Source organism: Belonocnema kinseyi, chromosome 3 (genome assembly GCF_010883055.1).
Source record: "Belonocnema kinseyi isolate 2016_QV_RU_SX_M_011 chromosome 3, B_treatae_v1, whole genome shotgun sequence".
NCBI classification, from domain to species: Eukaryota; Metazoa; Arthropoda; class Insecta; order Hymenoptera; family Cynipidae; genus Belonocnema; species Belonocnema kinseyi.
The window spans coordinates 151,045,012-151,060,992 of NC_046659.1; the positions used below are offsets into that span (position 1 = coordinate 151,045,012).

Here is a 15,981-nt window from a genome sequence, read left to right on the forward strand (position 1 = left end):
CAATATTTTAGATATATTAAAAATTTTTTAAAGGAATTCATAAAAATTAGAATATATTTCAAAAGGCATGACAGATCTGAAAAGATTTCGAAAATATTTCAGAACTATTTTGAAAATTTCAAAGATTTTCACACAAATTTTAGAATTTTCAAGGATTTCAACAATTTTCAAAGAAATTCACAAAGACTTCAAATTTATTTAAGAAGATTCCCAACTGTTTTTTAATAATCAAAGATGTGAACGATTTTACGAAAATTAAAAAAAAAATGTAACAAAGATATCGAAGATTTCCGAAAGATTTAAAACAAATTCACAATGATTTTAAAATGTTTTTAAGCTTTCCAAGAATTTCAAAGAAATTCACAAGATTTTAAAAGATATGACATTTTAGAATTTTTTAGAAAATTCAAGATAACAGAAATATTTGAAAGATTTCAAAGGAATTTAGAAAAATTTAAAAATATTTCAAGATGTCAGAGATGCCGAGAGATTTTGAAAATTTCAAAGATTTCAACAAAAATTTTAAAGGTTTCAAGGATTGAAATTTTTTTAAAAAACAAATTCACGAATCCTTTAAATTATTTCGTAGATTCTAAAAGATTTCAAAATATTCCTCAAAAGATTTAAAACAAATTCACAATTATTTTAAAGTTTTTTAAGGATTTCAAAACATTCAAAGAAATTCAGACGATTTCAAAAGATTTCAAAGATTCCATCAGATTTCAAAAAACATATTTCAGATTAAAAAAATATATATTACATAGAAATTCACAAAAATTTAATCGATTTCTCAAATATTTCAAAAAGTTTAAAAATATTATAGAAAATTTCACAAAGATTCCAATAGTTCCAAAAAATTTCAAAAGATTTTCATAATTTTCAAAAAACTTCGCAAAGATTTCTAATCATTTCACCAAAATTTAAAAAAAATACAGATTCCAAAGATTTCAAAGATTCCACAAAATTTCGAAAGTTATATTTCAGAATTTTTTAGAAATATTTCAAAGAACTTTACACAGAATTTACGTACATTTAAACGATTTTACATATACCATATCTCAAAAGGTTTCAGAAAATTTCACTAAGATTCCAATGCTTCCAAAACATTCTAAAAAATTTTGAAAGATTTTCAAAATTTCGTAAATATTTAAAAGATTTCCAACAATTTCAAAAAATTTCAAAGCAATTTACAAAGATTTCAACAATCTTTAAAATATTTCGATGGATTTTACAAAAATTCAAAAAGATTTCAATGATTTTACAAATATTTCGAAAGATGTCAATGATATCAAAAGGTTTTGGAAGATTTCAAAGATTTCGCAACTATTTCAGAAATATTTAAAACATTTCAAAGAAATTCACAAAAAATTCAAAGATTTCAATGATTTCACAGATATTTCAAAAAATTTCCCAAACATTTTAGAAATTTTACGAAGGTTCGTACAGTTGCACATCAGATTTCAAGAATGATCAAACCCTCGGTAACAATTCTTAAATTTAAAAATTCGCTGTAAAGTACTAAATAGATTATGAAAGACTTTGAAAAAGATGCAACAAAAAAATTGCCATTACTTTTCCAGGTCTTCTAGGTCTTGTCGAAACTCTCTCTAATCGAATTTCAAGCAATTTAATGGCCAAACTTAATTTTTAAAATCAACAAATGAGCTTCACCTTCATTGTTGAATCAACAACTTCGTTTTTCTCATTTCAGGCATTTTCAATGCGTCGACTCACAGGGTGGATGTGACCAGCGTCTATCAACCAAACCTCGATCTGCCTCAGAAGGATCTACATCCGTGAGGGAAAAATGATCAGGACCAACCCTAAACGTTCAGCCACGCATTGGAGGGTTGCCCTACTCTTTTTGGGCTTCCTAGGATCTGCAGAATTTGTCCGTTCAGCTCCAGCGGATCCAGAAAAACTAAAGCAGAGAACGTCCTCCCTATCTTCTCCAAGAAGATCACCAGAGCAGGACATAGGTTCCCCAAGTGAACTAGCCTGGCAGGCTTGGCTTTTAGTGGACGCCCAACCAGCAGGATCGAACACGGGTCTTGACTCTGCCAGCATTCCCCGAAGAATAACACCTAAGAGCGTCTTCATTGCACCTTCACGCCAAGCCTGCGCCGACGGTTACAAGGCAGACAAGATGGGCAGGTGTCAAAAAGTAGTTATCATTAATCGCGAAGCTCATTTCGATTTCATCGTAAACAGATTGAATCAATTGTACGGCAAGAATCCTTCTCAAGCAGCTAGTACTATGGTTGATAAAAAACAGTCGCCTATTGCCACTGGCCCTCTGCAACTCAACATTCCTCTTCTTCCAGATTCAAGCCAAGATGAATCCTCTTCCCACGGGGAAGAGGAGGAACCTCCTCATGGAGCAATACCTCTGGGTGCCAAAAAAGAATCGTCAGTGTTTAATTACAAAAGAAATGACACTACTAAGCTTAGTTCTGAGGAAGATTATGAGAAGTCTTTTTTTCTTCAATCCAATTCGACGGATAATAAGAAGAACAATCAAGGCTCTTCGACAACTGCTTTTGTGGTTCCTGTAGTCGACTTTATTGACGAGGCGAACGAGACATTTCCAGAGATAGTGGATTACAACATACCGCATGGTCTGCAGACTGTTCTCAATCCCTCGACTGTAGTGTATGATTCGAGGAAAGAAGATTTTTCGACAACAGAAGATAGTTTTACACAAGAAGATAATGCGGCGACAACGACGTTGTTCAACAAGGACCAAGTCAGCGATTACGACTATTCTCAAGAAAACGTGACTGTGAGAAGCGACTCGGAAACGGAGAACGTGACCGAGAGTCCGATTCGAAAGGAGATCATAAGTGATGACATTTCTGATATTGACTCAGAAATGGAATCTTGGAGGAACGAGAGCGATGCGTCATCAATTGAGGGTACAAAGAATAATGAGACGACTGAAGCTGACGTTCTTTACGAGGAAGATACCGTACCGGATCTGGAAGACCTGGAGGAGTACACAGACACAACTCAAGTCTCGGAGGATGACACCGGGGAATCCGAGGACGAGCTCCTTAAACATGGGGAGACGGGCATGACGATTCCGATTGAGAATCAGGCCTTAGTTCGGTCCGAGAAGAAGAAGACGCAGGTACCAAAAGATGACTTTCCGATGGAGACGACTACTTTTTTTGAGGACGAAAGCGATTCCATAACGACCACCGAGGGAGGTGAGGACCTCGGGAGTAACGTATCCAGCGAGGTGAGTATCAACAAAGACTTCGTCTTGGAAACGACTCTTCTCGACGTAAATACAGGAAAGGTGAAAAATTTCACGAAACCTGTTTCTGTGAATAGCACTCCCAGTAAGCAGAACAGTGAGGACGATTTGACAGCATTCTTCGAGGCTGAAAAAAAACTCATTACCGAACCGGAGGTCATCTTCTCGCCACAGGATAATCGTGGTAGCTCGAGCCCTTATGGTAGGAAACGAGACGGACAGCTTCTTCAGCCAAATTTTCAGTCCGTCGAGAAATCGCACAATTCGACGATCGCGGAGCCACCGATGGCTTCAATGCCATTTCAACATCTTTCTCAGTTTGCTTTCCAAACTCGTCCAATAGAAGAACAGGCTAGCTTCCAAAGTGAGAGGATCCTGCCTCCAGATACACAGAACAATTTCCCTTTTCGGTCACCTAACCTGGATCCCAAACCCCCCGATTTTGGCAATTACAGGCCGAACCCAGTGAACAGACGAGGCCAAGATTTCGTGAGGTTTCCAAACTACCAAAGGCCGCGTGAAGGATATATTAGATTTCCATCAGAGGAGGTCAACAGTATTCACCATCCAGAGATTAAACAGAGATTTCCTTATTCTCGCGAGGATTATCCGAGTTCTTCCACGGGCACTAAGAACAATATTTCCTTTAATCAGAAGCAATCTAACTGGTGGGTTCCATCACCTCCGAGGACTGACAGACAGCAGACGTTTATGGAGGGGCAAACCTCTAAAAATCAGAACCCAATGCTCCTGAGATTCTGGGCCAGGATGCCTCTCGTCAGAGATCCCAGTTTGGATTCCAACTTCCCTCCAATGCCTAGTGATCAGACTTTTGAGAAAGAGAACATCTCTAGAAGTGCTAGAGTCTCATCCTCGAGGAGGAGCAACTTCCACGAGGAAAACTCTCCGCACGAGGTGAAGAGAGTCTTCTCTCGGAATGCGCGGAGCTCGATTGGAGGATAAGAACCGGATAGCTGGACGCTTCCCTTTATTTTCAACTCGGTCAGAAAACCGCAAGACGTCTTTGAGAACGGTGCCAAATACGTACTTATGAGCCAAGGATTCCTGGAAGGTCAGCCAAATTTGCGATTGATCAGTGGATTGATTGTAAACAAAGAAATTACGCAAGCATGAGACTTTGGAATTCACCCATGTCTTCTCCTCGCGACAGTGGCGAAGAATCAAGACTAGGTGTCCTTGGTGATGATAATTTTTCCCAGGTTCCTCCAGATTCGGGGGTTTCCTTGAGGTTCGCGTTCACATAAGGCAATCATCGGAGAGTAGGATGGATGCTTGGATTTCAACTTCCATCGGTGAAAGTGGACATGAAAGTTGCGAGGACATTGCACAACCTTGACGTTTCAGTTCTAGCACTACACCTTCAGAGTCCTTTCGAGAGAAAGGATTCTAAAGAGAGCCGATTAGAAAGAATAGTTTCAAAGTGTTGAAAAGAATGTACACAAAGTCGAAATATTTTAGAGATTGCTGTGACAACTCAAATGCTTTACATGCTTTAAATTATAAATTCAAGTATGATGTTCATATTATTAATTTCTTTTGTATATTTCAAAGTCCGAATCTCATCTTGAATATAGAGCGTTTGAGTAGTCACAGCAAATTTTAAACGCAAAAAGATCTTCACATGTATATCTTACTTACATACATGATTACCAGATATCACAGGTTCAAAAAGAAGAAGCTCTGTTCAGTCACTAAAATTGAGAATGAAATTGTCAATTTTCGCGGACTCAGCAAGGTTTTCAAAATTCTATTTAACCTCTCAAGATCTCTAATACTCAAATATACCGCAAAATATTAATATAATTAAACAATTCAGCGAGCAGGGTCTCTTGAAAATTTTGTAAGATTAATATTTAATGAAAAGAAACTTCGCTTTCGAAATTTGTATATTGCATGATAATTAGTATTTTAACACATTTTCTATTTGAGATATTGTAATTTCTATGTATCCAAGATATTATATTCTGACTTAAATTATGAACAATCTAAATTATTCATAAAATTGTAGCTCCAATCTTGAATATCTTGGAATAACTTAAACTTGGATTTCAAGTCTGAAAGCAATAATAAAATTGTATTGGCGAATGCTACTGTATAGTCATTTTTACATTAAGTTGATAGTCTTTTTCTTATGCATTTAAATAACGCACAGATGTATGTATTCGGTGCAGTAGGTGCATGCATTGTCGAGATGTACTATCGTTAGCTTGTCTTACACGAGAATCTACTAAATTTAATGGATGTCGATTGTCGATGTTAGGCGTAGATTATTGTCAAATTTAAATGACAGGTATACTACCAGTCAAAATTGCAAGTCCACTTATAAAATCCGGATTAAAAACAGTCCTAGAAAGCCTATTTAAATTTCGGATCAGTTTAGTACGACTTGAAGGGCTTTCGATAAAGACATACAAAAATATTTAATGCTTCTCGGCTTATAATAAAAAATGTAGACGCTTTTATCTACTATTTTCCACGCGCCTGTTGGAACTCCTCCTGAACGGGCAGATTCTCATTTTGGTCAGGCTGTCACATTTTATATTGCCATTTTAGAAACAGTATTAATTTACATTTCGCTAAATTAGAGTAAAAAATCTCGTGCTTAAAATGAGACCAAGAGTATACAAAAAATATTTAATGATTCTCGAATTATTATCAAAAATGTGGAAGCTTTTGTCTCCTATTTCCCAAGCGCCTATTGTAACTGGTTCTAGATGGACAGATTTCAATTTTGTTCACGCTTTCAAATTTTATATTATAAATTTAGAATCAGTGTTAATTTACAGTTCGCTAAATTAAAGTTAAAAATCTCCTCTTTAAAATGAGACCAAGAGCATACAAAAAATATTGAATGATTCTTGAATTGTTATAAAAAATCGTGTAGAATCTTTTATCTCCTTATTTACCACGCGCCTATTGGAACTGGTCCTAGATGGACAGATTTTCATTTGGGTCACGATTTACATTTTATATGATAATTTGAGAATCAGTATTAATTTAAACTTTTCTAAATTAAAGTTGAAAATCTCCTCTTTAAAATGAGAGCAAGAGCATACAAAAATATTTACTAATTCTCGATTTATTATGAAAAATGTAGAAGCTTGTGTCTCCTATTTCCCACGCGCCTATTGGAGCTGGTTCTGGACGGAAAGATTTTTATTTTAGACACGGTTTCACGTTTTATATTATAAATTTAGAATCAGTGTTAATTTACAATTCGCCAAATTAAAGTTAAAAATCTCCTTTTTAAAATGAGACCAAGAGCATACAAAAAATATTGAATGATTCTTGTATTGTTAAACAAAATATGGAAGTTTTCATCTTCTATTTCCCACGCGCCTATTGGAGCTGGTTCTGGATGGACAGATATCCATTTTGTTCACGCTTTCAAATTTCATATTATAATTTGAGAATGAGTATTAATTAAAAATTTTCTAAATTAAAGTTGAAAATCTCCTCTTTAAAATGAGAGCAAGAGCATAAAAAAATATTTACTAATTCTCGAATTATTATGAAAAATTTAGAAGCTTTCGTCTCCTATTTCCCACGTGCCTGCTCGACCGGCCCTCATTCATTCATTCATTTTGGGCACGCTTTCATATTTTATATTGTAATTTTAAAATCAGTATTAATTTTAACTTTTCTGAATTAAAATAAAAAATCTCCTCTTTAAAATAAGAAAAACAGTATAAAAAAATATCTACTAATTCTCGAATTATTATAAAAAAATTTAGAAGCTTTTGTCTCCTATTTCCCACGCGCCTACTTGACTGGCCCTCATTCATTTATTTATTTTGGGCACGCTTTCAAATTTTATATTATAATTTTTAAATCAGTATTAATTTAAACTTTTGTTAAATAAAGTAAAAAATCTCCACTTTAAAATGAGAGCAAGAGCAAAAAAAAGACTGCCTGAGTCTCGAATTATTATAAATGATGTGGAAGCCCAAGACGAAAATCGGCCCTTCGAGCAGACGCATGGGAAATAACAGACCAGTAAATGTTTTTTGACATTCTAAGTCTTATTTTAAAGAGCAGATTTCAGACTATTTCAATGAAGTTTAAATGAACACTATAAAAGTAAATCGGTAAATTTGATCATTAAATTGGTACGCCCAAGCCGAAAATCGGTCTGTCCAATGTCAGTCGAACAGATAACACATGGTAAATAGGGCACTTGTGGCGGCAGCTATCTTTTATCCCTTATTTCCCACGCGCCCTTCACATTTTTTATAATAATTCGAGATCCAGTGAATATTTTTTTATATTCTTGGATTCATTTTAAAGAGGAGATTTCAGACATTCATATTACAAAGTTAAAATTCATAGTAGAGATTATTATTTATAAAACTTATTGAAACTTCGTCTTAATAAAAAATGTGGAAGCGTGAAAATCGATCCGTCGAGCGGCAGTCGAATAGATAACGCATGGAAAATAGAGCACTAGTGGCTCCTGATGTTTTTTATCTCCTATTTCCCACGCGCCTTTCACGTTTTTTATGATAATTCGAGAACTAGTGAATATTTTGTTATGTTCTTGGTCTCCTATTACAGAGAAGATTTTAGGCTTTAATCCGTCGAAGTTTCAATTATTCTCATATATTTCCCTAAAACATAAAGGGAATAGAAGTTGAGATTCGAAAATTAGTCAAAAACTTGATCCAATTTTCATAGGTGGATGCACAATTTCGACCGGTAGTTTACGTATAAAAGCTTTCCCCTAAAGAAGAAAAAGGGCGAGTGCGTTTGGTACAAAAAGTACCATGATAGACTGAATGTAGTGTATTATTTTATTTATGTGATCATCGCGGTACTACTGGCAATAGAACCGAGTGAAAAGATTTCTACGAATCCTCAGAATCTCAGAATTGTACTATATTATAAAATTTGGTTAGATTTCCTTCATTCTGATTAAAATTTATCCCTCAAATATGACGAAAAAATTTTACTGGATTAAAGAAATTGCCTTCTACTACCATATCACTGTTGTGCAATAAAATCGATTAGTAGCACTGTTACTAAATAAATGTGTGCTTTTCAAGTAAAAAGAATGTGTCTGTATGTTGTTAATGTGTCAATTTACAAGTGAACTTCGTCCTTCGTTTGTGACGTTCCAAAGAATCACGGCCACGATTGTAATCCCAAAAAAGTCAAAGAAAATTCGGTTAAACCTTTTATAGTGAATTAGACTAGAGAATTCATCAAGGTCTTATTAAAACTGACATTAGGGAAAAACAGATACCGATTGCAAAATTGACATTTTTTTGTTGTAATTCGTAATGAAGAAAATTGTATGGAGCAAGCTTTAAAAAGAATTTCGTACATACTTGACATTGCGGCCAGTAACTTTATTTTTTCATTTTTGTTTTAACGTGCTGTGTAACATCACTCGTGCGTGAATTTATGTAAATATTAATTAAATATTAAATAGAAATATTCTATTAAAAGTGTATATACAGCGGAAACACGATGCAAGCGTTAACTCTGTCGTAAAGATGTATTGATTGTAATTGTATTAAATATATTGTATTATTTATAGCTAAATATATGGATGTACATTGCATATATAAATCCTTGGTCTCAAATTTCAGTCCTTTCCTATTTCCAGGGCTCGGGTCAAATGGAAGGCTGAAAAAAGTTGCATTAGTTGCATAAAATTCGAAGGAAAGTTGCATGGAATTTCGGAAAAAGCCGCATCAAATTTTCAAACTGAACGAATAAAATAATACCTTTTTTTAGGAATATAGAATACATAATTCTCACTGGTTTTCAAATACTCTTTGCAAAATGAAAATAAACTTCAATTTTTTTTAAACGGCTATTCAAAAAAGACCAATTTTTTTAAAGACAGTTCAATTTATAAAACTAAAAATTTAAATTTCCAACAGAAAAGGTCATTTCAAATGAATACTTTAAAATTTAGAAGCTTTTGTCTCCTATTTCCCACGCGCCTACTCGACTGGCCCTCATTCATTCATTCATTTTGGGCACGCTTTCAAATTTTATATTATAATTTTTAAATATAGTAAGTATATTTTTAATATAGTTGAATTTACAAACAAATGAATTAATTTTCCATTAAAAAAAGGCGACTTTTCAACAAAAAACTTGAATTTTCAACCAAAAAGGATTAATTAAAAAAAAATTATTCAATTTCCAAACAAAAATATGAACTTTCGACAAAGAAGATTATATTTTTACAAAAGAGAAGATGAATCTTCAACAAATGATCAATTTTTAATCAAAAAGTGAAATTTTTAAACCACAAATGATAAGTTTTTAACTAAAAATAAAAGGTAAATTTTCAGTTTAAAAAATAATTTTTAATAAAAGTGTACAAATTATTCGAAAAAAAGTAGTTGCATTTTTAAACAAAACAAAAATTATTTTCTGCCAGAAGAGACGAATTTTCAGCAAAACACATCAATTTTTACAAAAATATTCGAATTTTCTAAAAAAAAATATGAATTTTAAACAAATGATCAATTCTTTTAGGAATATAGAATACATACTTTCCATTGGTTTTGAAATATTCTTTGCAAAATGAAAATAAACTTCAAAAAATCTTATAACAATACTTATTGAAAAAAAAACAAATTTTTTTAAGGACAGTTGAATTAATCAAATTGAAAAGTTCAACTTTCAACAGCAAATATAATTTTCAACGAAGACTTCGAAACTGAATAGTTTCATTTAGTAACAAATTAATTAATTTTATATTAAAAAACGCGAATTTTCAACAAAATACTTGAATTTTCGACCAAAAAAGAATTAATGTTCACTAAAATAATTGAATTTTCAAATAAAAATATGAAATTTCGACAAAGAATATTAGATTTTTACAAAAGAAAAAATAATTTAAAAATAATTTTCAATGAAAAGTAAAAAAAGTATATGAAAAACAGTAGTTGCATTTTTAAACAAAGAAAAAAATTATTTTATACTAGAAAAGACGAATTTTCAACAAAATGCATAAATTTTTACAAAAAAAGTTGACTTTTCTACAAAAAAAATATGAATTTAAAACAAATTATATATTTTTTTAAGGAATATAGAAACACATTCCAATTGGTTTTTAAATATTCTTTGCAAAATGAGAATAAACTTTAAAAAATCCAATATTTATTGAAAATTTAAGATATTACATAAATTTTCAACTGAATAATAAAAAGATTTTACCTTTTGTTAGTTAAAGCTTTATATGATTAATCTTTAGGTTTCTGAATTTTTTAATATAAATAGTAGAATGTTTAAACTTAAAAAGATCAATTTTTACCCGAAAATGTTTTTATTAATTTTTGATTAGGGAGAATTAATTTGATTAAAAAAATTATTCTATACAAAAAATAGTTTAATTTTGTATCAAATGCTTGAATTTTATACCAAATTGTGGAATTTTCTATAAAACAGTTGAATTTTCAACTCGAGAACATGAATTTTCAACAAAATAGTTCAACTTTCAGTTAAAAAAAACTCACTTTTAACTAAAAAAAAACTGAACTAGTATCACGAATCTTACAAAAAAACTTTTAAAAAATTAGTTAAACTTTTAATTAAGGAGTTGAATTTTCCACCTAAAGAGATGAATTTTTTCAACAAAAAATGTAATATTTGACATTTGAAAAAAAATTTATTTAAAACAAAAATTTGAAACGAAACAGTTAATTTGCAACCCGTAAATGAGAACTGTTGAAACATCACATTTCACTTCATAAAAATTAGTTTTGAATTAAAAAAATTTAATATAATCAAAAAAGTCAAATGTTCAACAAAATACATGAATCTTCAACAAAAACAGATTAATTGTCAACCATACAGTTACATTTTAAGGGAAAAAATAATTATTTTCTACCAAAACAGACGAATTCTCAACAAAACACACATGTTTTTGATCAAATAGTTGAATTTTGAATTAGAAGATTAATTTTCTACCAGAAAAGACAATAAAATAAATATATATGAAATAATTTTTTATTCAAAAAGCTGAATTTTCTACCAGAAAAGGTGAATCTTCGAAAAAATATATAAATTTTCTTACCAATAGTAGCTACCAAATAACTGAACTTTCCATTAAAAAAGGCGAATTTCCGAACAAAAAAGATTAGTTCTCAAGAAAATAATTCAATTTTCCAACAAAAATAAGAATTTTCGACAAAGAAAATTGGATTTTTACCAAAAAAAGATAAATCCTCAACAAATGATATCAATTTTCAACCAAAAAGTGGAATTTTTAAACAAGAAGTGATAAGTTTTTAACCAAAAACAAAGGAAAAATTTTCAGCTAAAAAAATAATTTTTAATAAAAAGTAAACAAATTATCTCAAAAACAGTTGAATTCTCTACAAAACATGTTCAGTTTCAACCAAAAATATAAAAAATTTATATTTGAACGAAAAAAGATTTTAATTTAAAATAAGAATCAGTTCAATAAATCCAAAAAAGACGAACTTTTAACAAAATACTTGAATACTCACTTAAAGCAAATTTTTTTTCTACCACACAGTTCAATGTTTATTTAATTAATCTTTAAATTATATATTTGGTTGCTAAATTTTTAACTAAACAGTAGAATTTTGAAACTGAAAAAGAACAATTTTTGACCAAAATTGGTTTTATTTATTATTTATTAAGGACAATTAATTTTCAATAGAGAGAATTAATTTTCAATAAAAACAATTAATTTTATAAAAAAAAAGAAGTTTAATTTTGAACCAAATATTTGAACTTTATAATAAACTGTGGAATTTTCGTGCTGAAAACACAAATTTTCAATAAAAACATTTAAATTTTCAATCAGAATATGAATTTTCAACAAAATATTTCCAAATTAAATTTTTTCTTGAAAAAAAAGACCTACTGAAGTCGCTCCACTGGGCATTTAAGCACAGAACTTCTGATATCCAGTCAGGTGATTTTCCATTAAGCTATTCGAGATTTCTGTGGTGATTCAAGTTCTGTGGTTCGACTTCCAGTGGAGCGAAAGGGGAAGATTTATTTTTAAAGAAAAAATTCATTTCTAAATTTGAAAAAGGTATTTTCCATCTAGTCCAATTCGGACAGTAAGGATTTTCTGTTATTGAAGATTCTCAACTTGATCGATATTGTGGATTGTCTGTCTTCAAGGTTGCGGGAGGGTTATCTACTGTCGGTAAGGTACCATCCGCTGATGATAAAACTGAGTTAAACTCTTAAATAGGGAGTTGAATTTTTAACCTAAAAAGATGAATTTTTTCAACAAAAATTTAATAATTAACATTCGAAAAAAAAATAATTAAGAAAAAAAAACTTTTCCTTTAACTTACAAATATGAATTTTCAATGCAATACTAGAATCTTCAATTGTAATTGTTTAAAATTTAAGTACACAGTTGCATTGTTATAAAAAAAAATATTTTCTGCAAAAAAAAACAACAATTTTCAACAAAATATATCGATTTTGAACAAAATAGTTAAATTTTCAACCTGAAAATGTGAAGAATAAAAAAAATTTATTTTAAATAAAAAAAAAACAATTGAATATAACAAAAAATAAAGATTCCCAAAAAATACTTGAATCCTCAACTAAAACAGCTGAATTTTAATCAAATATTAAAATTTTCATCAATTTACATAATTTTCTATAAAATTCCATGCAACTAAAATAGAATAATTTAACCAAAAAAGATTAATTATGAGGAAAATACATATAGTTTCTACCAAAAATTTGAATTTTCAATCAAGAAGAGTAATCTTCTACAAAAATATGATTTTTTAAAGAAAATAAATTAATCTTTAAGCTTTGAATTTTTTATTAATAAAGATTAATTTTCAACCAAAAATCAAATAATTAAATTTTTAGTTAAAAAAATTAATTTTCGATGAAAAGATAATTATTTTTCTATAAAAGTGTTGAATTTTCAAGTTCTAGAGATGAATTCTTTACAAAATGGTTCCATTTCAACCTGGAAATACTAATTTTCAAAAAAATGTAATAGTTCATATTTAATCCAAAAAAAGTTTTTATTTAAAATAAATAACAGACGCATTTTTAACAAAATATTCGAATCCTCGACTAACACTGATTAATTTTCACAAATACAATTGCATTTGTAACCAAAAAATTGATTATTTACAAAAAAAAAGAGACGAATCTTTAACAAATTCACATATATTTTCTATAAAAAAGATGAACTTTCAACAAAATCTTTGACAAATAAAAATGGATTTACAAGCAAAAAGAAAAAAATTTTAACCAATAAATATTTTTTTTCTACCAAATAGTTAAATTTTCAACCAAAAACATTAATTTCTTAACAGAATAGACGAAGTTTTGATAAAATTCTCGAATCTTGAACTAAAGCAGATTAATTTTTAACAATATAGTTGAATTTTTAATACGAATTTTTTATAAAAAAGATGAATTTTCAGCAAAATCTTTAACAAACAAAAATGGATTTACCAGAAAAAAACAGCTAATTTTCAAGCAATAAAAATTTTTGTTTCTATCAAATAGTTGAATTTTCAACTGAGAAGATTAATTGTATACCAGAAAAAAATGAATTTTCAGCAACAAAAAATTAATTTTTAACCAAAAAAATGAATGTTCTACTAGATTTTTAACAATATAGTTGCATTTTCAAACAAAAAAATTATTATCCAAAAAAACGAATTATCCACCAATACATATATTTTCTATCAAATAGTGAAATTTTCAACTGAGAAGATTAATTTTCTTCTAGAGAGAAAGAATTTTCATCAAAATACATCAATTTTTAACGCAAAAGATTAATTTTCTAATGGAAAAGACAAAGTTTTATTAAAATTCTTGAATGCAGATCTAAAACATTAATTTTTAACAATATAGTTGTATTTTTAAACCAAAAAAATTAATTTTCTACTAGAAAAAAAAGAGTTTTCAAGAAAATACATCAAACTTTAACCAAACAATTGAATTTTCTTCCAAAAAAGAATAATTTTTTATCAATACATATATTTTCGACAAAACAACTCAATTTTCAACCAAAAGATTAATTTTCTAACAGAAAAAACGAAATTTTAATAAAATCGTTGAATACTATACTAAAAAAAGATTACTTTTTAACAATATAGTTGCATTTTTAAACGAAAAAAATAATTTTCTGTCGAAAAAGATTTGCAACAAATTATATAAATCTGAAACAAAATATTTTGAACCATGGATGTGACGTTAGTCTTAAATTTTTTGATTTATTTTTAGTTTATATTATTTTCGTTTCTAAAATGATGTTTTAGTGAAAAATGGTTTAGCAATATTTTCATCGGGGAGAAATAATTTTCAACGAAAAAAAAAACAAATTTTCTAAAAAACTGTTTAATTTTCAACAAAAAAGTTGCATTTTTAACAAGAAATATTGATTTTCTACCAATAAATACGAATTTTCAACAAAGTAAGCTAATTTTTAACTAAATAGTTAAATTGCCTACCAAATTGTTCAATTCACGAGAGAAAAAAATGAATTTTATACAACAAGTTTAATTTTTCAACAAATTACATAAACTTTTATTTGCACAGTTAGAACAATGGATGCGATGTTCGTTGAAATTTTATTTGATTAATTTTTAGTTTCTATTTTTTTCCGTGTTTAAAATTTTGTAACTAAATAATAAAATTTTTAAAATAACAAACATAAATTTTTGACCAAATCCGGATTAGTTAAATTTTAATTGAGGAGAATCAAATTTCCTTAAAAAAAAGGAATATAATTTTTTTTTATAATTTTAATTTTATAATTTTATTTTAACCCTAAAATATATCGACAGTTAAATTCTTTTTTTAAAGAAAAATTTAATAGTTTATATTTCAACCAGATTTTGATTTTAAATAAAAAACGGATGGATTTAACCAACGCAGACGAATTTTTAACAAAATACTTGAATCATCAACTGAAAAAAAATTATTTTTCAACGCAATGTTGCATTTTTAACTAAAAATATTGATTTGCTACCAATAAATATAAATTTTCTACAAAAAGTTTAATTTTTCAATAAATTACATAAACTTTTATTTAAATAGTTTGAATAATGGGTATGATGATCGTCCAAATTTGATTTGATTAATTTTCAGTTTTTATTTTGTTCATTTTCTAAAATTTTGTAACTTAATAGTACACTTTTCGAAATAAAAAACACAAATTTTTTACCAAAAAGGGACCAGTTAAATTTTAATTGAGGCGAATCAAATGTCCTTAAAAAAACGAATTTTCTACAAAACAGTTTAATTTTGAACCAAGTATGTCTTCGTAGCTTCATTATCTTTCCATACTTTTATGGACTGAGCTAAGTTTTTAGCTCAAATATTATTAATTTATTGAAATAATGAGCAAATATCCAAAAATGCTCAGTAATTTCATTCCCTTCCCTGTTTTCATTTTCAAACCAAAAACATGAATGTTCAACAAAGAGTTGCATTTTCCATAAAAAAAAAAAAAAAATTTTATATAAAAATTGTTAGTAACGAAAGAAACAAAATTATTATATTATTATTAATTCATTTTTATCCAAACAGTTACATTTGTATGCAAACAAATATATTTTCTACCAAAAAGAAAGAATTGTATAAAAAATATATTTTTACCAAATAGTTAAATTTTCAAACGAAGAAAATTCATTTTTAATCATAAAAGACGATTTTTCAACGGAATACATCAATTTAATTTAAAAAATCTTAATTGTGATTAAAATTGA

General features: G+C 28.9%; 1 protein-coding gene across 3 annotated transcripts in view; it reads left to right on the forward strand.

The window, feature by feature from the left end:
• Positions 1-8,582, forward strand: part of LOC117168801 — a 202,219-nt gene extending 193,637 nt beyond the window's left edge. For all 3 annotated transcript variants that reach the window (XM_033354623.1, XM_033354626.1, XM_033354624.1), the window contains one exon: positions 1,712-8,582. In XM_033354623.1, coding sequence (XP_033210514.1) covers positions 1,808-4,222 — 2,415 coding nt within the window. In that variant the 5' untranslated portion in view covers positions 1,712-1,807 and the 3' untranslated portion in view covers positions 4,223-8,582. The remainder of the gene's footprint in view (positions 1-1,711) is intronic.
• Positions 8,583-15,981: the final 7,399 nt, after the last annotated feature.